The sequence below is a fragment of the Neofelis nebulosa genome, chromosome 4, assembly GCF_028018385.1.
Source record: "Neofelis nebulosa isolate mNeoNeb1 chromosome 4, mNeoNeb1.pri, whole genome shotgun sequence".
NCBI lineage: Eukaryota > Metazoa > Chordata > Mammalia > Carnivora > Felidae > Neofelis > Neofelis nebulosa.
In genome coordinates, this window is record NC_080785.1 from 123,137,915 (window position 1) to 123,163,003 (window position 25,089).

Here is a 25,089-nt window from a genome sequence, read left to right on the forward strand (position 1 = left end):
TAATCATTCGTTGGATTTTATTTTTTAATTCAAAAAAATTGCTTCCCTCAGAGGGCAGGAATTCTTACAATTGCCATTTAAGAACCAACCACTCTCTAACATCTCTGCATGATTTTTTATGCAGAACAATTTAAAAAATCTTTGATTGCTATTTCACCAAATTTAATAAAATTCAAAATTTCTAAGTTGATTCTTAAATGGCTTAAAGGTTTGTTAGAAGTTACATAATCAAAAGAAAATGCTGACTAACTCCTTTTGAAAGAAACACATTTCCCCAATAAAAGCTGTGCTGAATTTTTCCTGGGCACCTTTTTAAAACCTAAGCAGATCAATGCTCGTAAAGGCACTGGAGAATACATTACTGGTTTCCTCATACCTCTTTTTAGGTTATAATGTCTTCCAAGAAAAAACAGTTTATATTCATTCACAGGGGAAGGGCTCTCTGAGGGGTGGGTCCAACTGCCAACTTTAAAACAGAAAATATAAAAAGGGCCAAAACCAAGCAGTTTAAACCATACTGGCTTTAATGTTGCTTAATGAACCCGAGTCCATATGCAATCAAGTTCCACATATCTTGTTTAAGCTAAAATGTAGGTTTAATAGAAACAATTCTACTTCGGCTTTTAAACATGCCAAGTTTCTGCTATGCACAGCTGTGTGAAATGGCAACGCCAAGAAGTTTAAGTGTGTGATGCAGTTTCTGAAACTTTAAAGGCTTTTTTTTTTTTTTTTTTTTTTTTTTTTTTAAGAGTAAGAATCTAAACAACCTGAAAGGCAGACAGGGTACAGTGACAAAACAAATGAAAACAAAAATATATGTGGCATACAAAGATCAAACCCAGACGGGAGGATCAGGAGTTCCAGCCTTGGCAGTGTCCTAGAGAGCCAGAGAGGCCTCCTACGAGCCTCCTGTGCGCCTCAGTACCCTCCTGCGTACGAGGAGGGGAGAGGTGACAGGACAGCCATGGTCCTGGGTGCCCTCCTTCACCTCCGACACCTCCTGCTAATTCCTCGGCCCACCCCACACCTGTGACAGGAGCTCGACAGTTCCTTTAAGTCTGTATTAGATCGATTTCTCTAAGGTTTTTATTTACAACAGTTGATTTAACTAAGGTTCTCGCAGCCACAGGTCTCGCAAAAGGGGGACAGGAACTAGAGCAAGCACTGCTGGATGTGTTAACAAGTTCGCCTCACTCTTGAGGGGGGCAAACAGGAGCAGGGGGAGCACGTTTGCTACAGCCAGTGTGGTTCGCTGCAGTATTTGTCAAGTGTGTCACAGGATGGGGAGAAAGCTTGTGACATAGGAAGCAAGGGAATCGAGTTAGATCTTCCTGGTTTTACTCCTCTAGGTTTTTCATTTTAGGTGGCTACCACGCTCAGCGCTAGAGACAGCTTTCACAACCAAGCCGTTCTGTGGCCATTTGTCTTTTTTATTCACATCTTAACACAGGCCAAAGAAAAGAACTTTGAGGACAAATGGTGTCTGGGGGCATAGTTCGGAATAATTTAGTTGGAAAAGAAATACATTTCCAAGTAGAATTGTTAAAAGTTCTCTGCAAACCAAGTCCAAGAAGAGTTTATTTCAGACGGGGTGTTCACTGGTTGTGTGCCTAAGGGTTGAAAATCACCTGTGGGTAGATCTTGCAACTTGGCTCCAGGGCAGCCTTGCCTGATCACTACTGCTGTGCAAAATTTATCATCTTGTCCGTGGAGTTGATTAAAAAGCTTTAAAAAACCCTTACAGGATGCTGACCTGTTCCCACGTCTGTACTGGATTATCCCAGTCAGCTTCAGCACAGCACCTGCTCGCCACCCAGGTGCAAGTCCCTGACCCACAGCTGCAGCCCATCAGTGGATAACCACTGGGTAACAGTGTGAGTGTTCATTTTAAGGGGGTCAGAAGGAGGAACAAAGTACACAGGCTTTGGAACAAATCTCCCCCTCCTCCCACTTCCTTAAAGGGACCAGTGTTTACCTTATGGATGGATGGGGAGCAGGATGGAGTAGTGCTTCTGTAGACTATTAAGCTCTGTAGGGAGCAGGGATGGGTCCATATTGTCTGTGGTTTTATCCTTAGCACCTGGCATAATGCCTGCACTGTGGTAGTCACTCAATAAGGACTTGGCCAAAAAAGGAACCAGAAGGAGCTCTACCACGACTATGGTTTATCCCAGCATGCTGAATCTAAATATCTTGGGTGAAGAGTTGATAGATTTGAAGACTAGAAAGCAAAACTAGAAACAGCTTTTAGTCTGTCAGTAAGTGAAGTAAAAAGAGTATGGCTTTGCAGGTTATGTTTTCTGTACAGCACTTCCCTGAAGTCGTTTGCATTTTCCCATTTTCTGGTTTTGTTTTTCATGTTAAAACCTTGCACTAGCAGCACTGGAAACAGTGTCAGGGGCTCATCCTGAGAAAGGGCAGTGAAGGGGTGTGGAAAGGAAATGGGGAGATCAGGTGAGTTTCTTCTCCGTGGCCCGGATCCCTCTTCTACATCCACATGGTGGAAACGTCAGCACTTTAACCTGAGCACTACTGACTTCACCTCGTCAAATCTGGTGTGTCTGGTAGTGAGTGGGGTTAGTGAGTGTCTGGCACACACGGGCATGTGTGTTTGCGGGCAGATGGGGTTTCTTTTCTTTACCTGATCCTTTAATTCTGACAGCTGGCCGGAAAGGTTAGTGACAAGCTTCATGGTGGACTCCAGCTTCTCCTGCAGGTTCCTCAGCTCATTCTGCTCCCCTTCAGAGTCACTGCTGACCAGGGACATGGCTCTCATCCTGGGGAACCAGTCAAGGTTTCTTTCCTAGAATCCACATTAAAAAAAAACGTCATTTCCAAGAGTACAGACGAGAAAGGCGATGCTACCACGCCGTCTTGTCTCTGGGCTTTCATTAGGGTCTCTGTTCCAGGACTAATGTGCTGTGCATGTTACAACACCATTCAGTTAATACCTTTTTAATTGATTATCATTGAATCCTCAGTTCTTAGCAGTCCCTTTAGAACTAAATGCAGGGGAGAAGGTAGGTTTCCGAACAGCTTCCCTAATCTGTAAATAGGAGTGTAGCCACTGCGTGACCTGGCTAACGAGTGGTGGGTTTTAAAACTGTGGTAAAATATATAGAACATAAAAATTTCCATTTAAGTCACTTCTATCTGTACAGTTCAATGGCATTAAGTGCATTCACAGTGTTGTGTAACCGTCGTCACCCTCTACACTTCGGGAATTTCATCTTCCCCATATGAATCTCCAGCCCCATTAAACACTCTCTCACCCCTGCCAACCACCATTCTGTTTGCCGTCTCTATGAATGTGACTGCTCTAGATACCTCACACTGTGCCGTGTATTTTTAAAAGCATTATACTTGGAAAATGATTTGCAAACACTCTGAAAGTGGAATGAATTTTGAGATCCCAAGTGTTCTGGCATTTACCGGATATGCGTATGTGCACATTTGCTTGGTAGGGAATTGTCAGGAGGCCGAAAATGGGGAAGGGGCTTCTTGTTCACTTCCCCTGTGAGCTTACGGAAATTACTCTTCTATTCTTGTTTCCTTTTCCTCCCAGCTTGACGTCATTGACAGGTGCCATTAGTTGGTATAAGAAAGGCCCATTCAGTCTCCTCTCCTGTCCATCTCCATCCTTTCTTTTGACATCTACAGCTTACACCTGAAAACAGTTTTTCTCACTGCTGGTTGACAAGTGGGCCAAGGCTCCTCCTCCCACCTCTCTTCCTTCTGCCCACATAGGCCTTTCTCCTAAAAAGTATGCATCATAGATAAGTTCTGTACAGAGAGGCAGGAATGAATAGTAAAAGCTTAATCAGCACAAGATAAGGGGTGAGAAAATTGACTCAGTTCCATAACTATCTGGTGTCATTTCTGACTGGGACCATTTTGTACTTATCAAGATAAATTGTAATTGACATTCTAACACAAACCTTGCCATCCCCTCACCCCCTACCAACACACACACACACACACACACACACACACACACACAATTTGTTATTGATGCTTTGTATACACCAGAGGTCAGCAGAATTTTTCTGTATAGTATTTTCTGATAGTAAATACCTTTGGCTCTGTGGACCATATGGTCTCTGTCACAGTTACTCTGCTGTTGTAGCCCGAAAACAGCCACAGGCAATACATAAATGAATGAGTATAGGTGTATTCCAATAAAACTTTATTTGCGAGTGTTGGTGGCAGCAGACTGGGTTTGGCCCATAGGCTGGAGTTTGCCAACCTGTGGCATATACAGAAGGCATCAGCGTACTTAGACAAAATTCCACGAGACATGTCTAAGTATCAAACAGCAACCAAGACAACCTAGCAATATTGAAGTCAAGTAAGAACGAGTTGAAAAATATTACAAAGAAGGCATACCACACTGGTAACATGGCATCACATGTCTTTGAAAATGTTTGCTTAAACATCTGGGGAGTCTGGTAAGTAGGAACTCACTAGCCCTTCAGCATCATGAGTGCAGGAACTACCTTAGTATAGTGACCAAAACATCGTAGACACTTGATAAATACTTGTGGAAGGGAGGAACGATAGACCCTCTCTGTTGCCTACATGGGCCCTCATAGCAAATGCTTTAGTGGTGAGCCTCAGTGGCTGAGAAAGATTGCTGAGGAGAAAATGATCTCTACCTTACTGTACCAAACACCCTGTGATCAGCACGTCACTCACATGCAACAACATCAACCTGTGTTCATCTTCATCAGTCTCCCCCCACAGTGTTATGGGCAAAAAGACCATTCCATAAAATATTCCAAAGATGACCAGCCTAAAAATCTGAGCTGTTTCTATGTCTATAATCAGTTTTCTGTGTGTGTCTAGAGCAAAGACACGGAGAACAGATATGTGAAAACATTTAAGCTTGGCATTGCCACTGAAAGGCAGCTAAGGTAACCTGTCACTGATTATATTCACTGCTCTGGTGTCTTTCAGACACGGCACACCTTCCTACTGAAGAAACATCCCATGTTCAGTGTCCAACTCTACATGAGGAATGAACCTAAGTGTTCAGAAAAGGGCACACATAGGGCACAGTGGCTGGTGCTTACTTACTGCCACTAGGGTGAACGAGCCCGTGGAGGGAGGAGAAGGTGTGGGCTGGGTTGATGAAACTGTGAGCCCAAATCACTAATGCAATAAGATCACACACGCACAAGGCCGGCCCAGCTATGAGACGCCCCACGGACTCACAGTGACTGCTATAAATTTTCACACACTGATCTCCTCCCAGGAGAACAAGCTGAAGAGGAAAGATCCAACGTTCTGCTTACACTGTCAGACTCAGAGGTGCATATTGGACACACCGTCCATTGGGACATGACAGAATGTCATGCCAAGAAGGAGTTCAGAGATCACTAACACCATTGCTGTGTCTATAATGCAGCAAGCTGAGCCCTGAAAGAGAAAGTAACTTGTCCTTGGGAGCAAGGGACTTAACAAATTCCCTGTATTTCAAAGGGGACCCTGAAAATTATCTGGTGTTGATGAACTGTATACTGCTAATATTTAGTGTATTTTGAGGTGAAGTATTTGCTAGTTCTTTGGATTAAAATAAAAAGTTAAAGCATTATTTTAGTTCCCTGGAAGGACATGTTTTAAAAACAACATATTCAACCTATACTGAGTGGTCACTTATGTGCATGGTGCTGAGGGTAGAGCAGTGAGCCACATATACATGGTCACCGCCTCCTGGACCTCGTTAAAGTGGAAATGGCTTTCATACCTGAGTATGAGATAGGCTTTCTGCCATCACAGCACTTGCTATTTAATGAGCGTGGACATACACATTACAAAAGAAGAATGGGATAAAGCAGGCTATGCTCTGTCGAATGAGTGGCAGACAGTAGGGCCAAAGTCAGAACTGACCAGCAGTGATGATGATTGGTTGGAATTCTCTTGGGCGAAGGCATGGACCTGAAGGGTCAGTGCTTGGCCTAACTAAATGCAAACATGAGGGCATTCTCAACAAAGTGGAGCTGGCCCAGGGAGGAAACCAGTTTGGATGGAAGTGGGGGCAGCTCAGACTGCAGAATACGTGATCGAGGTGTAGGACAGACCAATGCGCGTAACAGGAGTAACTCGGGGCACGGAAAGAGGGCCTGGGTCAGGGGGCGGCCAAGGGAAGGAGAAGCAAAGAGGTGACCTGGAGCCTCTGTGAGCCCGCCTGCCCAGATGCGGGGAGAGGGACATGCACACACTACTTTAGCAGGTGGCAGAACTCACCTGTAGCTACTTCACTACTGACCTGCAAATTAATGTTCAACTGTGTAAACTGGTTAGAGTGTGCATCACAAGTCTGACTTGCAAATCTTTCCTATGTTCATTTGCTTAGCAAGCCTCCCACAGAATAGACAACACACATTTCCAACACACATTAATGAAGTCTTCCAAAGAATACAGAAAATCGATGCAAGAGTCTGCACACAGATTAAAGTTTAAACAACAGTTTCTTACTGTATTCCAACAGCAAGTGACCAAATGACTACAGATTAAAAGAAATTTTCCATTGTAGGTTCCCACCGTCTTTGGCAGATTTGATTCCTGGACTCCCACGGAAGGATTTCAGAGAAGTCTTTGAACAAATTGCAAGAGGCACAAACTTCACCTAACAACTGTTTATTGAACATGGGTCACTTCTGTGCCTGGCATAGGGCTGAGTGCTGAGGGTCTGAAGCAAGACAGGTCCCTGCCCCCAAGGTGCTGTAGTGCACAGCCTGCAGTCACGGGGCAGGTCTTAGGGCATGGTTCTTCACTTGTGAGGGACTCCAGAGCTGTGAGTGCCTAATGAGAACCTGCTGATCAAGTGAACGGGGCCGACCAGTATCAGGATGGCTGCTACTGGCATCTGTGCAACTTGTCTCCACGGTGAAGAAGATGATGGACTCAGATCCTCTTTGTTTTTGCTCTATTTGTGCTTCTGTACAGGAGACACCGGTAACCCTGGAGCATGAAGGCCTTTCCCAAGGAGTACATAAAGCCACAGACAGAAAAGAATGCATCTTTCTTAGAATGTCCGTATCATTCAATGATGAATTATGGAAAAGACTTTTATATTGAACTCAAAATTTGCCCTGCGACATAACATGAAATTAAATCAAAATTTCAAAATAAAATCTAAGATTTTAAAGAAGTGTCATATATGCTGCCTAAGGCCACTTTGGGCCATGTGCCCCGATCCCAGGGATAAACCTTCATTCTGCATCTCAGAGAATCCTTCATTGTAGAGCTAGGACAAGGATTTCCTGGTCTAGATAGTGACTGGTTACCTACCACCTTACAGGCTCTCCCTCGATGCCTTCCTCCAACTCTACTATCTAACAATGAAGTCTAACGTGGGGGAATCCCACTAAAATCCTAAACCAGAGGAAACAAGGTAGACTGCAGAAATTCAGGTACTCCGGATGGCATGTATTATTAGCTTTTCTGCACTGACGTACGTAAATCCCCAATTCTGAGGTTCTAGGTATTGCCAGGAATTTAATTAAAACATTACCCTGAGCTGTTAAGTCAAATCTCAAATTACCAAGGAGTACCTAGTGGCTAAAATTAGCAATTCTAGCCAAACTATTCTCTCAACTTCCATTTGCTTGGGTGCCCTGCACAGGAGGATATGCTGGGACGCAGGGTGAGGTTGCTCTCGGACACGCTCCCCCTCTGTAGACGATCTGAATCTCTGATGGAAAATGTTGAGGCTACCCCAATAACTAGTGGAGGGGCCAAGAGCACACCTGAATCCAGTTACTTTGTATTGAGCTCACACCTTCATACAAAATGCCACGCTTGCTTGCGTGCTACAGGACTTCAGTGAAGCCTGTCACGCAGGGCTCTCCAGCTAGTCAGAGTCTGAAGGTCTCAAAATGTTTGCAGAATGCTACCTTTATCTGTAGTAAAGATCAGAAATATGTCTCAGTGTCCTGGCTTCTGCGTTTTTAAAGAAAATCATCTTCAACTGCAGCATTTTGTTTATACATGAATTCAGTGTGTGTGTGTGTGTGTGTGTGTGTGTGTGTGTGCACGCGCGCATGCACACGCAGGAAGGTGGGGCTGGGGGAGGCTGTTGGTTCACTGAGCGTCTGTCTGCAGCATCTGTCACTCTGGGTCTGAAACATCCCTCTGTGCTTCCCTCGCTTTCCTTGCTTCCATTGGCATCTCACATACCAATGTCATTAGGCACTGTCTGCCCTGGTCCTTCTACAATCCAGCCCGTGCAGTTCCCGTCACAGCAAGTGCTTCCTCTGTCAGAGCAGACAAACTGACTGAAGCCACAGCCGGAAGCACGCTGACCACAAGTGCTAAAGTTCTGGTTAGTTCTTTTCTAGGTAAAGTTGGAAAAGTCCCTGCAAAGGCAAACATTGAAGTTTTAGACACGGGGGCGGTACTGACCTCTTGAAATGTCCTTGACTGGAAAGAGGGAGGGTGTGTGTGAGTGAGAGACACAGAGACAGAGAGGAGGAGGAGAGGAAGTTGGATTGTATGATGCAAATGCTAATCATTCTGAGAAGAGTTTTTTCTTTTTCCTTCTTCCCAGGTTCAACTGAAGAGGCTGTTCTAAGAAAGACTACTGAGGTAATCAGTCACCTTCCTCAGAGAAAGTCTGCTCAGGTAGTCTTGTTTAGTTTACCACGTAAACAATGGAACATTTACTGTTGAATCCTTTATTCTTTTATAGCCTGATGGGAGACTTGACATTTTTTGGTGGGGGCATGATGGAGAAAGAGACCTGGGGCTTCTCTTTCCTTCATAGTCCCCTCTGAGGAGATCAAAGAAGGTAAACACTGTCCTTTCGATCAGACGGCAAGTGTGTTTCTACTTAGCTTACCAAGCAGGAGGACACACCAGGGTTTCCCAGAATGCCTAGGGACACCGGGGATGAGAGCGCAGAGGAGGCAGGGGAGGACTGAAGATCATCCTTTAACTTTCCAAAAGCAGGAATATAGGACACTTAATAAACCTTAAATCACTTGCGCCTTTTGTAGGGAGGGGTGATTATTTTTTACTGAACAGGACTAAAATAATCCGTAGAGCTCACTTTTTTAAAATCACAGCAAAAAATAGAACCCCAAATCTGTTGCTTTCGGTGAACAACGGTGATAATGATCTCTATGCTCAATGACTCTAAAAGCTATTTATAGCAATGATTATACATTCAGAAAAAACTAAACTAAAAAATGGATCCCAGGTATGGACATGGTAAAAAGATCACGGGGTTGGGGAGAGGGAGGGATGAATAAACAGGGGGAGCACAGAGGGTTTTTAGAGCAGTAAAGCTATTCTGTTTGCTGCTGTAATGGTGGATACATGGCATTATACATGTGTCAAAACCTATAGAAAGTACAACACCAAGGGTGAATCCTAATGTAAATTCTGGTCTGTAGCTAATAATAATGTGTCATCTTGGTTCATCAATGGAAACAAACATACCACAGTAATGCAACATGTTAATAACGGGAAACTGGGTGGGAGTGAGGCAGGGAGGGGGGAGTGTACAGGAACTCTGTGTTTTCTGCTCTGTTTGTATGTAAACCTAAAAGTGCTATAAAAAATGAAGTCTATTAAAAACAATAGATCCCACACCTGGAATTTGTTGGCCAGTCCCAAATTCAAGGATCCACACTTCCCTCTGTTCCCAAAGTACAGTGAACTCAAACCACTTACAGTATCCCTGCATTTCACAGGTGTGTTTCTACAACAGCCTGTGACATGAGTTTGTCATCAGGAAGAGTCATAGCCTGAATCAAGAGCTCAGGACTTGAAGTCACAGTGCCGCAGTGTGTTATAGACAGTGCACCAGTGAATGGGTTGGTTAACCAACCTGGGTCTCCGTTTCTGTGTTTTGAGAAAGAGATCATGGGCTACCCCCACAGAGTTACCGTGTAAGGATCAAATGGGTGTGACAAAGTGTCCCATAAGCTGGAAAGCATTATGCAAAAGTATTCTAAATCGGTGTCGTCAGCCTAAGGTCTCAAAGCTAGTGTGGAGTCAACCCTGCAATCCACATTTTGACTCCAGGTGTAGTGACTCCCTGTCAGGTTCCTTCCTTTCTACGGCATTCCATTTTAGAGATACAGAATTTCTCTTTTGGCAACACAGCCATGTGAAGGTTACCCACACGACTCCCAACTTTAGGTGTCAGAGTGGTTCTGTTCTTGAGCTCTGAATGACATTACCAAAGCAGGCCACATTATATAATCTTCAGCTGGGCTGGAGTGACCACTTACCCTTCCCAGACTCGGTTAATAGTTGTTCTTGGATGATACAGTGTAACAAAGACAGGCCCTCGCCAGCATAGAGAACCGCACCCATTTCTGATGAAATCCCTAAGAAAAGCCAGCTGCAGAATCACTGGTTTAAGTCATTGTAGACCCTCAGGTGAAGCGATTTCTGGGCCCCCACTGAGACTCTGAGAAAGCAATGCTTGCCACTCCAAGTGAGGAAGCCAGGGGCCACACAGAAGAGAAAGGTGGGGCTGGCAGACGGTGTCGGACAAGGCATGGCTGACCCACTGGAGGTTCCTAATAGAGAACACTTAGGGTAACCTGCCCCCGGTCAAGCTGGTTCATGACCCTTTGCCCCGGCAGCTTCCCCAGCATTTCCAGTTAGCTATGAAATCTAGCAGAACATTCCCAGAGGTTATGTATGGGATTTTAGCGATTTTTATTGTTTCTTTCCTGTATTCTTTTCTGGATTCCATGACTTTCTCCATAATTCTACTTAAACAGCTTTCCAAATTTCTTTGCTGTTGTTTCAGGAAAAAATACTTGGGATTTTTGAATATACATACACATACATATACACTCATAAACCTCACTATTGTAAGGTTGTTGTATTTAAGCTGCTTTGTATACAACAATGTTCCATCGAACAGTGTTAGTCATCCTATAGGTCTACATGTTGTCAAACTCTTGCCTGAAATGGTTTTCCTTAAGGTCAGCCCTGCCTAGATAGACTCCCAGAAAAGAGAAAAATGTCATCTCCCTCACCATTGATACGACTCCAGTGAGAGCTGAGGGGCAAGTCACTGGCACTGTTACTGACGTGGGAGTGGCTTGGAGGAAATGTGCCACAGAGCTCCAGCTCTTAAGAGTGAAAGAGATCACCAGCTGTGTGCAGGCTCTCTAAATTCCTCAGTCCTTTCCAAATCCCTCATTTTACTGACCTGACCCAGGCACCCTGACCCCAAAGATTTACCGGCTTGTTCACACAGGCGTCCTCTCTCCCTCCTGACACCCTCATCCCTGCTCTAGACAGAGACCCTCTTTAGTAGTTCACGGACTCCTACCACTGCTTTGCAAGTTGCTTCTCTGAATTACAATGCTAAAGACGGCCTAAGAGACCCTGATTCAACTTTCTCACTTTATATGGGGGTCACACCAAGGCCCTGAGAAGAAGGGGGTGTGTGAAAGGAGAAACTGAGAGCCTTGTCCACTTGTGTAATGTGCACATACATAGAACCGTACCTAAATACTAATAACTCCTCATTCTCACATTGCTTAGTGACTTGTTAGCCGGCTTCATTATAAAGGGATATCTTAAAGAATCCTAAACGTATGTACAGTTGACGCTTGAACATCCCAGGGATTTAAGGGTGCTGACACCCACAGGTGAAAATCTGCATATGATTTCTGACTCACCCAAAACTTAACAATTAGCCTACTGTTGCCCAGAAGCCTTACCAATAAACAGTCTATATTATTTTCTGTGTTATATGCATTACATACTGTAATTTCGTGGTCAGGTAAGCTGTATCAGGTACAGTCAGTCTTTAGATTCAGGGGAAAACTACACTCTAAGTGCAGTGAGGGCATCTGAGACTGCAGGGGGCAAGGAAGGCAGCTCGGTGGGCGCTGTACTGGGGGAAAGAGCAGGAGGCAGCTCCAGTATGTGGAGGGGAGGAAAATACGTTTTTGCACTTCTCATGTCTGCTGAGTAGGGGGAAATATGTGAGCAAATATGTATATACAAATACAAGCATGTACAGACACATCAATTCCTACATACATCCCTGGACTAGCTCACAATGGGGAAACTGTCACCAGTGGTGGAGGTAGTTCTCAGCTGAATGATCCAACAGTTGCTACATACCTCTTCTCAGATTCTGCACAGGCTCTAAGTGAGCATAGATAATGCTTTCCGATTATGGCTCTGTTCCACTCATTCTTACCAATGGTGCCTTGCACACCCTCTATGAAGGTCAGAGTGTGGAAAATTCAGAGAGAGCTGGGAGGTCAGTGCAGACCAAGGGTCCCAATGCCAAGTGCTTCGTAAGAAGAAGCAAGCACCCGTGAAGTGCACAGCAGGGCAAGGGGTGACTTGTTAGCCTCTAGACTAGAGGGCAGAGCGTGTGATAAGCCTGGGCGGGGAATCACAGCTCAGCAACTGCTCTGTGCAGCCGCCACGGACAGAAACCCAAGCTCAAGTGCAGAGGGTGGGGCGCAAGCATGTCTGGCTGGTTGGGAGGCGAGTCCGGTGCTGCTGACACGCTGTTTCCAGCCACCGAACGGCAAATGCCAAATCCCTCTCCACTTCTCCCTTGCTCTAATATTCTCGAGCTCTGCCATGGTGTCAGCTAACTTCAGAAAGCATTCTGGGAATTGTACTGGAGCACAGCACGGGGTGTATCCACACCCACGGCAAAGGGCTTTCGGAGCCTGAGGGACATTTAATCAAGGCTTGTGGCCCCCCAGGTTAGACAGGGAAGCTGACGATGCAGCACTACCAGCGCTGAAATGTCTGTCCCTGGAACTGATGAAGGCACTCTCTTCCTCTCAGCAACCTCACCGGAATCCCAGAATAAAAGTCGGAATCTGGGGCGCCTGCGTGACTCAGTCGGTTAAGTGTCCAACTTCGGCTCAGGTCATGATCTCGCGGTCCGTGAGTTCGAGCCCCGCGTCGGGCTCTGTGCTAACCACTCAGAGCCTGGAGCCTGTTTCCGATTCTGTGTCTAGTCTCTCTCTGACCCTCCCCCGTTCAGGCTCTGTCTCTCTCTGTCTCAAAAATAAATAAACGTTAAAAAAAAGTCGGAATCCACTACTGCACATCTGCACGAAAGCACAGGGTTTCCATGTCACTCAATCACCAGCCAGGACATGCCCGCCTGGCACACGATGAGGCAGGTGGTTGTGGGGAGGTGGGTGCACAGCCTGCTGACCTCTTCTGGCACTGTACTCTCAGTCCTGGCTACTAGGGACTCCCCATTTCTCATTGCCTTGAGCTGAGACCCTTCAGGTTGACGTTTACGTTCACTTTTCTGCTCACAAGACCACTACCAGCATTCCCTCCCTGCAGACGGACTCGCTCTTATCTGATTATGAAACACAAGTAATTCCTGGTTTCCATTTCTGTCCCGAGTTATTTCCTTTCATCCCTTCATGGAGCTCCTCGGGCAGAAAGCTGCTGCCCTCACTTCGCCAAGTGCCCGCCTGCAGATTTTCTAGCACCAAGGCTCTCTCTTGGGTCAAGAAAGGTGCAAGACTTGGGTCATTTCCCCTCTTAAAAGAAGTCGGTGACATGTAGGTAATTCAGTTCCTATTCTGATCTTTTGCCCTTGTTAACACACTGCTTTCTGACGTGCTTGCTTCCTGTGTCTTCTTAGCTAATACAGATCAACATGATCTGCTAAGGCCAGATGCCCTATGGCTTTGAATCTTCTTACAGTATTTCCTCATTGATGTTTAGTAGTGCTTTATTTGCTAAGAGAATTTCTTTGCTTGGAAAATTTAACTGGAGGTATTTTCTAGCAAAAACATCTCCCTCTTACATGTTTTTTTAAGAGTATATTTCTTTATTTTGAGAGAGAAGGACAGACAGAGCATGTGATCATGGGAACGAGTGGGGAAGGGGCAGAGGAAGAGAAAGAATCCCAAGCAGGCTCTGTGCGGTCAGCGTGTTGTTCCACACGGATCTTGATCTCATGAATCATGACATATGACCTGAGACTAAATCAAGGGTCGGATGCTTAACTGACTGAGCCACCTCTTACATAGTTTTTTGATGCAAATTGAAAAGGGCTTTCAGCAAAGCATTTTCCAGGAATGGAAGCTCCTGGACTCTCTCCTCCTATGTGAAAGAAGGCGCTATTTTCTAACAGCATTTCACCAGCTGCCATGACACTACTTTTGATTTAGAAGATTGTTTCTTTGCTTTTATATCCCCATACAACTAGTTTCTGAAGAGGTCAAGTGAATTAATACAAGCTGGAACAAACTGAGAAATCTCTAGTGGAATAGTGTGTGAGAGCACGTGTGGGGAAGGGAGGGAGGAAGACAGAGAGAGAAGAAGAGGGAGGGAGGGACGGAGAGCGTGGTCTGTTCTCACTATGAGAAAAAGTCAGCACCAGGCTTAAAGGATGATGGATCAGACATTCTAATTATCAGGGAGTTCTAACCATTCAGATGAGTCACTTGGGTGTGGAAGCCCGTCTGTCTATGGTTCTGGTGAATTTTCCCTCCCCTTTACCTTAGACACCTCTCCCCCCTCAAATAATGGCCACGAAAGGAATGAGCATTCCCTGTTCCAGGCTCAGGTGAGGGTAAGGAGGTTGATCAGATTTTACCAAGTTAGAATTAACACGTAATTTCAGATACACCCTTCGCAAGAGTTGGCTCTGCCTTTCCTGAACTCCCGTCATTCCTATAACCCCCTGTAGTATTCGACTCAAGGGGGTTCCCTAACTAGCTGTGCTGGCGGCAGCTCAGGGAATTAACACTCATCTACTGCACAGAGCTTCTATCTCGTTGATTTATGTGTTAGCCACTCAGCATCACCCAGGGGGTCAGTCTTCCTCACCCTTCTCCCTACCCCCAGTGGGGCCTTTGCTGGGCCTTGCCTCTTTTGAAGGTGGCTAATTCAGCACCACCCGGATGGAAGGAGGCCCTTGGGGGATGAGCCAGTCCAAGGCAGGAAAACCAGATTCAGCCTGACCAACAGCTGCAGGTTCTTGACACTGAGGGCTGCGTGTCAATGCAGAGGGAAACCACAATGTATATGCACAGGTCAGGACAGCCCCAGGGTGGGTTCTGTCAGCACCAGTCCTTCCTAGCAGGGTGACCCTGCAGAAGCTTCTCAACCTTTCTGGGCCCCAGTTTCCCATCTGTAAATGGTAATGGTGCTATCTACAATGCTGTTATGGGGTGTAATTGGGATCATGTGTGCAAAGCATTTATTTCAGTACGTAATGATTAAACATGGCCTGTTATCAGAGTTATTATCCAGTCTGCCTTGTTACGGCAGAGCACAGCAGAGTCCACTCCTCTGGAAACAGCCTTTCTTAGGACATTCAGGCTGTGGTAGGAGTAGGTTCTCCCCAGCTGGCCCGGTGGTCAGTTAACATGCCATATGGGAGAAGAGAAGGGTCAGGAGCAGCTCCAGGTAGCAGGGGATGTTGAAATCAGACCCACAGCATTCTCTCTTATCACCCTGCAATTCACTCAAAAACACAACTCTGAAAGTAGAACTTATTTTTGAAGGTAGAATTCCAAGTACAGAGGGGAAATCTAGATTTCATTAATAAAATCTGTACTTGTATAGTTTAAGTTATAGTTTGGTCTTTACCAATCTTCCTTCTTAATATTCCTGGAGTTTCTAACTTTCAGGAATAACTTATTCTGCTTAACAAAGTAAGCACTGGCTTTTCTCCTGAGGTTGACTGTCACAGAAAATTGGGCTGCTGAATCTTTGCTGGGAATCATCTATGTGATCTTTTATGTACGACATGCCCAATGTGCAGTATTTAAATTCCTTCAGGCAAAGATACAACTAATTTATCACTTATCCAGGTTAAATATATCTGATTGTGTCATTATCTATGGACTAACAAATTCTCATTTCAGTCAGCAGTGGATACAAATCAAAGAATGTTGAATTACTGAAAAAGAGCGTGTGCTACAGGAGCGCCTGAGTGGCTCGGTGGGTTAAGCGTCTAACTTTGGCTGAGGTCATGATCCCATAGGTTCATGAGCTTGAGCCCTACATCGGACTCTGTGCTGACAGCTCAGAGCCTGGAGCCTGCTTTGGAGACTGTGTCTCCCTCTTTTTGTCTGCCCTTCCCTGGCTAGTGCTCTCTCTCTCTCACAAAAATAACTAAACCTTAAAAAAAAAAAAAATTTAAAAAGTGTGCGACATAAATTAGTGTGAAAATTTGAATGCAGTTCAGGGTTAATAAAACTGCTTATCATAAAAGGCTATCACTAAAACTCCACATGGTAGCACAAAAATCAAGTTCCTATGGGGAGAGGAAGGAAACTCAGGGTTTTTTCTCTTGCTTTGAACTGCCAGGGCTGAGTGAGGTCATTCCGTAGTCACATTTCTCTGAAAGTACAGCTCTGTCTGGGGCCTGAGTCAACGAATCTGAGATTGCATCTCCAGAAGGAGTGACACTGGGCGATCCGTAAAGAGTCACAGGGGAGGCCTCACTTCCCCTCTGAGGCGCTGGTTACAGCCCACCTCCCATCACGTGTGTGGAGTCGAGGGACGAATCCACCAGGGAGCCAAGTCCAGTCGTGACAGAACCCAACATACCGAACTCAGGGGCCACTCCCCAAGTTACCTGAACCCCTGGTCCTGGGCTGTGAATGTGAGTGGAGGACACCTCTAGACACACAGATTGTGTGTTTAGTCACAAGTATGGAGGCCAGTTGGACGGAGAACGAATGCTACTGTCAACTTTGTCCTATCTCAACATTTAACAGCACTTAAGATGTTAAATTTAAGAGCCATGAAGAAGCCGGAATTTTCCATGGGAGGAACTTCTTGGAGTCAGGATGCCCATTCTGACTTTTCTAAGCAACAGTGTGCCAACAGCCAAGACATCTTACACAGTTGTGGAAGTGTAGGACGCGATGCTTGCGTCAGCTCTCTGTCAGCACTGCACTCTGTTTCCCTGCTGACTGCTCTGTCCGTCCATCTGGCCCTTCTGTCATCCACCCCCGGGTTCCCCACATTCATCTCATTCCCACCACCCAGTGGACCTGTGAGGTGGTGTTAACCCCACTTACAGACAGTAACTCAGGTCAGGGAAGTCCCCTGACTTCCTGGAGCGACATGGCTAGGAAGGAGCAGAGTCAAAACTCACATCTTGGATTCTCTGCCTCCAAATCCAATGCTTAGGGAGGAAGGACTTCATGGGAGGCGTCAGCCTGGCCTTGGCTCTGCCAGGGATAGCCTCATCTCTACTGAAAGGAGAGAGGGCAAGGAGAGAGAAGAGAATATACAATCTTCTCTTCTGTTTAGATGAGAGTTAATTTGTGGGTGAACATGTGGGTGCTGAGTACTCTACCGTGATCTTCACACGCTCCTTCTTCCCCTCCCCAGATGGCAAGAAACACACTGTTTCCTTGTTTTTTGAGATGAAAACCTATTCGCCCTCCCTGACACCCCTGTCGGCAGGGAGCTGTTTTCAGGGCAGCTGTGAAGCTCCTCCCCCTCTGCACTGACCACCTGGGGCCTCTTCTGCTCCAGGCTTTTGGGTTATCTATAGGCAGCTGGTACTTCACAGTTCTTAATGAGTCTCTGGGATCTTAATTCATGAGCTGAGGGAGAGCTAAAGACCCCCGGCCTCCAGCCAGTGGGCAAGAGGTGGTTTTCCTGAGAAACCCAAGTTCCAGAAGAGCCGGTCTCACTGAGATCTTTTGGGACATGAGGTAAGTGAAAGAGTACGTGAGCAGCCAGCTGACTCTTTCTTCCATCTCTGACATGGTTAGCTGCCCTTCTCTCTCCTTGATCCCAGAGTAATAGAGGTGGCTTCTCAGAGAGATCACCTGGCTTTTCCTCCCCGGGTGGAGGGCAGGATGCCTGCCTCCTCAGGGGGAATGTTCAGAGGACCTCCTCTCCTGGCTGTGGCTGCCCCGCAGGGTATGACTGAATGGGTCCACCATGTGGGCATGCCCCTCGCAGCTCTGAGTTCCCACGGACTTCCAGCCGAACACCCCCAGTACCCAACCTCCCGTGGCCAGTGTTCTCCGGGGAGTCCCTAGCAGGGATGCGTGCAACCTTAACACTAGGCACCATTGAAAATGGTGTCGGCAAAAGGCACTGCCTTTCAGCCAGGGGATCTAACGCTTTCCTGAGCCCTTGCTAAGGGCACGAAACGTCTGGTTCCTCAGCAACTCTGACATTTCAGAGTTAACAATCTTTTGATGCTACATATTTTTAGGTCTTTTGACAAGAAGTTCTTGTACAATTTAAGAATGATGTGGATGAGGAAAGCACACTGAATGCTGGATTTTTTTCAAAGCGTGGCCAAGCAGTGGGCCCTGAGCAGGCTGGGTGGTGACTTCCAGCACTTAATCCTCACCAGGTGACGGCTCACAAGGCCCCTTTACGTGATTGAGACAGAAACCTAAAAGCGCAACAGAATCTTCTCTGACTGTAAAGTAAGGGGATTAACAGAAAACTTTAAAACTGGACCCTAAAGACTTAAAGATAGGACACAAACACTTCTGAGAGAAGCACACAAAGTGAGGGAGAAAAAGAATGCGGGAAAGGGTAAAAACTAGAGGTCCTCTCCTCTCTGCATTACAGGACTTAATGCAAATGAAGCGACTTATGTGTGTGTGCAGACCAGTCTGTCAGCATCATGCTGACAGAATGTCTTCGTTTGGCAACATCAACAACTGCAGGAAAAGAAAGGCACTGAGAACTTTTTCAGTTGATGTGTCCTGACCCTGGAGACCTAACGGGAAATCTGCACTGGCGACCATCAGAATTCCTAATCTTAAAAACCAGTCCCGTCCCAGGCCAGCCCAGTGCTGCCGGCTCCCTCCTCGTCTACTGTCTAGCGTGGCTGTGGTCCCGTCCCCGATCCCTCGTTCCCTCCTTCTGGGCAAGCTACCTAACCCTGAGCGTGGCTTTCATCTGTAAGAGAGAACATCTATTGACCGCATTCTGGAACTCGCATCTTTTTCTCATTCTCTATGTTTTTTTTTTCCCCCCTCCCCCACCTCTGCTAATTGGTGACTCTCTCTCTTTCAAAACCCCTTAAAAGTCATCTCCTCTATCAAGCCTCATCGATTTCTCTTGGAGAGAACCTCCAAGTTCTCTCGGATTGGTTCCCCACTTAAGGTAATTTTAATTACAAACACAGTAAAATATGTGAAAGAGCTTTACAAGACAGAAAATGCTAAATGCTTACAGAGTATGAGGAATACCTGTCCTTAGCACCCACATCACCAGTTTAGATCATTTCTCAAATCAGCATCTGTTTTGTCTCTTCAGTTAGGTTCTCACTACTCCAAGCATGACCCGCCAACCAGCAGCGTGGGCACCCCCCAGTAGCTTGCATGGAGCTGCCCCACCTCAAGTCCTGACAGTACCTGCTGAATCACAATCAAAACTCCAAGCCTGTCTCAGATGATTTGTATGTACACTGAGTTTCAGAAGCATGGCATTAGACTTTAAGGACCGCAAAGGTACAGACAGCACAGTATCCCCAGAAAGCCTTCCAGAACCCAGAGTCCTTTGAGCTGGTGTCAAATGGGGGTTTTCAAGACTATTACCATGTGACGGCTGACCTGCCGGCAAGAAAAGAACGAACCTGGCTGCATCTACTGCATACAATGATATTTATACGAACACACATCATCTGAGATTTCTTTAGATAAAAAGCTTTAAAATCACATCTGCATAAAAAACACAGAAGGGTTCATTTAGGATAACTCATTATCGGGCTGAATGCTTAAGTCCTTGGCAACTGGAAGGAGAGTCAACGAACTGTGTAGTCTTTCTTACGAGCTAACGGCTCCCTCTCCCCCAAGTGAGCTAGTGCAAATCACAAAGGCTCCCCAGACTTCACAGATCATGCCTCCTCACTTTACTGAGTCCCCTGAACGTTTTACCGAAGTTCAGAAACCACACGTATGAAAGGACAGCTGGCCTGGGACTCTTATGGCACACGTTTCGTGCCTCCACAAAGCCCGGACTGAGAAGAGTGCTCTGGAAACTGCAGCAGCTCCCCCTCCTCCCAGGACATGGCGGTCACGCTCCCCAACAGCAACAAGATTAATTTGGGATTCCAGTTCCTCTGTCATATGATCCCTTTATGATGATTAGCGAAGCATCTCCCAGAAAGGGTAGGCCGAGGCCACACAAACAAACCAAGCTGAATTACATAGACTGATCATTTTTAAAAGCTATCTCTTAGGGACAGGTCTTATTTAAGGAGAAAACAGAAAAGCAGCCATAATGAAGAAAAGAGGCTGAGTACACAGAGATGGGAAATCAGGCTACAGAGTTAGATCTAGGTGAAAACTCCAGTCCCAGTTAGGTGGCTGCGCATGAACCTTTTAGAGCCTCACCGTTTCCTCCTTTAAAGTGTAGATGATACCACCTGCCCGGTGCTTCTGAAGTTCACTTGAGAGGATGCACAAAGTTCTAGAGTTTAATACCTGAACTATGATAAGAGCCCATTAAGCGTGAGATGTTCTTTTCCTGCCGTGTGACCTGCCCGCTGGCTCCCAGCACCAGGCCGTGAGACGCGAGGACAGACCTGCTGTCTGGCCCCAGCGCGAGCTGCCTCCAGGAGCTTCCTGCTCACCTTGATCATTTCTGCCACATAACTCTCGGGCCCGGTGTACTCTGTAGAGTCCTTCACTTTCACCAGCACAATGAAGCACAGATAGTGCCACATGTTGTGTTCTTCCTTGATGTGCTCTTCAAAGGTGACAGTCTTGTTGTCAAACTTGTCTCTTTCCAAGCCTAAGGAGAGACAGAAAGCCCCCAGCCCCAAGTGAGCAGCCATGGTCTAGAAAAATCTGTGAGAGAACTGTCCAGAGAGGAGGCTGTGGTTCCAACTCCCATCTTGGTGAAGAGTTGGATTCTGTTGGCCTTCTACATGCATTCCCTTTTACATCACAGCAGGAAGACACAGGATGTGAGAGAGATGGGCTTCAGTCTGAGTCCCACCCCTGACCCTTACCAGTCACTGTTTAGTCTCCACATGCCTCAGCTGCTCCATCAGGGAACGGGGGACTGCTGTCTGCGTTCTAGGAGTGCTCAGGCTTAAATGAGCACAGGTGTGACCTGCTCATGCATAGCAGGCAACCGGTGAATGTGAGGTCCCTTCTCCCAGGGAGATGCCAAAATGTACACATGTTAAAAGGATTTTGAAGAGACAGAATGAGGACAAAAAGAACTTTAGGCACATTTTGAACTCTAGCTGGTAAGTTTGTTTTGCAGAGGTCTGGGTGAGCAATTGTGAGACTAGTTTCTGTATATTCTTGGATCGATCAAAGAACTATGTGGTATATCATGGGAGCCAGATTTCTCACTGTCAAAGAAGAGAGCACAAATATGGAAAGGGAGAAAGATAAACACCGTAATGTTGAATTGGAATTAGAGCTATGGGTATGAACTCATCCTTTTTCATATGTATATAAAATAGATACAGAAGTGTGTCGATACATATGTATGTGTATACAAACACCCAGGTGTATGCATATACATGTGTACTCCTCATCTGCACCCTAATAACCCTTCTGGGGTCTGGCAGTGGCACTCCAGCAGGAATGAGCACACCTAGATCCTAGATCCTAGATCTTCTAGATTTTAGCTTCCAAATACCATTCTCTGCTAAAAAGAACCAGGACTTTTTGGAGAAATGGGTGATACTACGGCTGGGTCAGGGAAGTACAAGTTAAGCTTGAAATGAACAGTTCATGGAACTAAAAATGTAAGGAAAGTACATAAAAAATTATGGTGCCATGGTAAAACAGAAACCACACTGAAGGGCCTCTCGCTGGACAAATATGGGGAAATCTGATTATTAAAGCAAATAATGATATTGAAGGATTATAATCCATTGGAATAAATATAGGAATCCATGTTGTTACAAATCCAAAAGTACTTACACATATATAGTATACATACATAATGAGAAGAGAGAGTTTTTATTTAAAAGAACAAGCCAGTTAACAAAGGCAAAAATAGTAAAATGAGAAAATCATCATTGGAGAGCCATCCTAATAAAAGACTCGGGCAGAAATCATTAGTGGACATTAAAGCTACTGGATTAATGTTTAATTTGAGGGATAGTGGGGTATTTACATGATCTCAAAGTATCTCCCCATAAAATGTTTCTTAATTACAAAGAGATAAAAACCTAACTTACTGGAGAAACCTGGCAATTATCACCTTAACCTAGTGATCAGAGTTCATGTCACTGGTTATGAGTGGGCATCTCATGCCTCCTGAAATAATGCACTGAGGAGAAAAAAAACAGATTTCTTTGATGTTCCTATAAAAAAATGCATACCCCACTTCTATTGTGAGGAAATATCACAGAAACCAAAACCAAGGGACATTCTACACAATAAATGACCAAACTCTTAAAAAATGTCAATGGAGGCTAATGAGCCGTGACAAGTGAATGCAATGACGTGACCTGGGCTTTCATTTGCTGTACAGGACATTTCTGGGATAAAGGGTGAAATCTGAATAGGGTCTGGAGACTGAGTGGCAACATGGTATCTTTGTTAATTTCCTAATTTTGATAACTATGCTGCGTGTGTGTGTGTGTGTGTGTGTGTGTGTGTGTGCGTGTGTCTGTGTGTATATATACAGCTTACTATTTAGGAAATATATATTGAAATGTTTAGGGATAAAGGTACATCATGCCAGCCAATCTCTGACTTTTCGGAAAAACTGTATGAGTAAAGCAGATTAGGTAAATTATTACTATTTGGGGAGTCTGGTTAACGAGTATATAGAAATTCTTTGTACTGCTCTAATCACTTTTCTGTAACTCTGGAATTATTTCAAAACAAAAGGCTTTAAGTGGTTTTCAGGGGGCAAAAAGCAAAGATTTAAGTTTTGAAATGGAAAATGCTCATTTTGTGAGCATCTGTACCAATAGGAAATTTATATATTCAGTAACTATATTATGAATAATCCTGAAATGACTACTCAGCTCCCAGATCCCTACATGATTAGTTTACATTTACATATACTTTTCTGCAGTTACAGTGACAATGGTTTCTTGGGTATCCCCTGTACCTCTCTTCTGTCACAGTTTACTACTCATCATCGAGCGCCTACAATGTGCAGGTTCTGTGCTAGCTGTGTTACATAAACTGACTCTCGTAGCCCCACAATAATGCAGAGAAGTACATACTATTGCATCCATTTCACAGATGAGCAGTTCAAGTTCAGAGAACTGAAGGGACTATACCATGATTACCCGACTACTAAGTTGCAGTAACTTAATCAGAACCCAGGTCTGACTCCTGACACCTTCACCATACACTCTAAGAGGAATATTCTTTCACTTAATGCCTGATACCATCTGCAGTGAAGACATCCACAGGCTGGAACTGGACGAAGATCTCCATTCTGGTTACTTAGGACGGGACCAGGAGATGCTCGGCAGCCCAACAAACACAAGACCATAAGCCATGTTCATTTCCGATCCTGTGCGATCACATCCCTGCCACCCCACACTTCGTTCCTTAAAACAAATTGGCACAGGCAACCTCTACAGGGAATCGACGAGCACTGCAAACACTGCCTGGCAGAACAGAGGCAGAACCGAAGTCCACCCGATGCCAAGGCCAGAGATGCTAGAGCAGGAGGGCAGCGCCTCTCCCACAGAAAGCCCGCGCTTCCCTGCTGAGGCTGGCTGCCACACTCACCACAGATAAAGCACGTGGTCTTTAAGATCTCCTCTTTCTTCTGCTTTTCACTCCTCAGGTCAGCAAAGGTGTCAATGATGACCCCGAAAATCAGATTAAGGACGATGATGATGACCATGAAGAAGAACAAGAGGTCATAGATTACTCTGGCAGCAAAGAGGGGCTCCTGGAAAAGAGGCATCGCCATCAGCAACGTGACCCACTGTCCTCTGGCCACTGAGGGCAGAAGGAGGAGGACTCGACGCGCCCGACATTCAGGGCTCACCCTCACCCTATTGGTCTGCTCTGTCACAAGTTAAATTGGGCATCAAACTTGAAAAGTCACAACTGTGTCCCTTTTCAAGCCCTTTGCCCAGACTGTCGGTTCTGTAAGTGTTGTGTGGCATGTGCACAAGAACAGCTTCCTGGGATCTAAGGTGTCTGGGAGATGTGCTCAGGCAGGCCAGACCCAGCCCTGCACGAGCATTTCAGTACGTGGAGTGGGCGGGGCTTTCCACAAAGAGGGTTTCCCTGCACCCTGATACTAAGGCCATGGATGGAGGGGAGAGAAGCCTCAACTGGCCAGTCCTGCACGTCTCCTCATCACTACTCCAGCTGCCTCTGTCTTCGGTTTCCATGCAAGCTCTCTGCGTGCTGCTCCCCACCCCCACCCAGCTCTGCCTTCCCTTGGGGATCCAGCCACCTCCCCCCACCTCTGCCTTCCCGTCAGGATCCAGCTACCTCTTTGGATGGTTTCCTGAGCACGTCTCCTACTCCGCCCCCGCTCCTCAGCCCGTGACTCAGCACCGTGACAATGCACATCAGAAGTGTCTCACACGTGTGCTCCTTGTCTTGCTCTGTCTCTTCTGTGAGGACCAGCTCTATGAATGTGGTAAGAAACAACAGATTTACAGCATGTGGGAAAAGACATACCATGATTTTGACACTGTCTTTCCTGAATGCCATCTTGCCAGCTGACAGACACACGGGAACAAGAAAGAGTAAAACTAAGTAATCAGGTATCAAATACTTTCTTTCAAAAATCTGAGGTTACCTGGGGGCAATTCTGTTTTCATCACCAACCCCTGCTAGTTTCTCAAGCCAAGTCACAAGTGCCCTTCCCTATATTAAATCTATAATATTCCCTATCCTTCTCAGATTTTAAACTCCAGTCCCAGCTCAGAACAGGTGTTTGACCTTAGATAAGTTGCTTAATACTCTGAGTCAGGAGCATCTTGTCTCTCAGCTGAGGGTAATCCCATAGGACCCAAGCTCCTCACTGGCTAGACCCAGCAACGTTTTACAGCAGGTCCTCTAGATAAATCACTTTATATTGGACGCTGTCCATTCATTCTTCATAATTTTTGGGAAAGGAACCATGTCTTGCTGCCTATCTTGTTCTTTTCTCCAGTTGCAGTGATAATGGTCTTGCTAAAAACACAGATCACTCCTGGCTTTCAACAACTTC

At 45.7% G+C, this 25,089-nt stretch overlaps 1 protein-coding gene and 1 long non-coding RNA gene across 18 annotated transcripts in view; one reads left to right on the plus strand and one right to left on the minus strand.

Moving 5' to 3' along the window:
* The window catches only part of LOC131509868 (uncharacterized), a 64,331-nt gene that overhangs the window by 27,016 nt on the left and 12,226 nt on the right, over positions 1-25,089 (plus strand). For 4 of the 11 annotated variants that reach the window (XR_009260734.1, XR_009260737.1, XR_009260732.1 and 1 more), the window contains 2 exons: positions 6,536-8,326; positions 8,552-9,594. This is a non-coding gene — a long non-coding RNA (uncharacterized LOC131509868). Of the gene's footprint in view, positions 1-4,845; positions 4,914-6,535; positions 8,327-8,551; positions 9,595-11,517; positions 11,625-23,023; positions 24,641-25,089 lie in introns of those variants that run through there. The other 7 variants (XR_009260742.1, XR_009260740.1, XR_009260738.1 and 4 more) reach the window with 7 other exon arrangements.
* The window catches only part of ITPR1 (inositol 1,4,5-trisphosphate receptor type 1), a 330,414-nt gene that overhangs the window by 5,635 nt on the left and 299,690 nt on the right, over positions 1-25,089 (minus strand). For all 7 annotated transcript variants that reach the window (XM_058726155.1, XM_058726158.1, XM_058726156.1 and 4 more), the window contains 4 exons: positions 24,363-24,502; positions 23,643-23,808; positions 20,552-20,712; positions 2,642-2,803 (listed from right to left, as the gene is read on the minus strand). In XM_058726155.1, the coding sequence (XP_058582138.1) occupies positions 2,642-2,803; positions 20,552-20,712; positions 23,643-23,808; positions 24,363-24,502 (629 nt within the window). The remainder of the gene's footprint in view (positions 1-2,641; positions 2,804-20,551; positions 20,713-23,642; positions 23,809-24,362; positions 24,503-25,089) is intronic.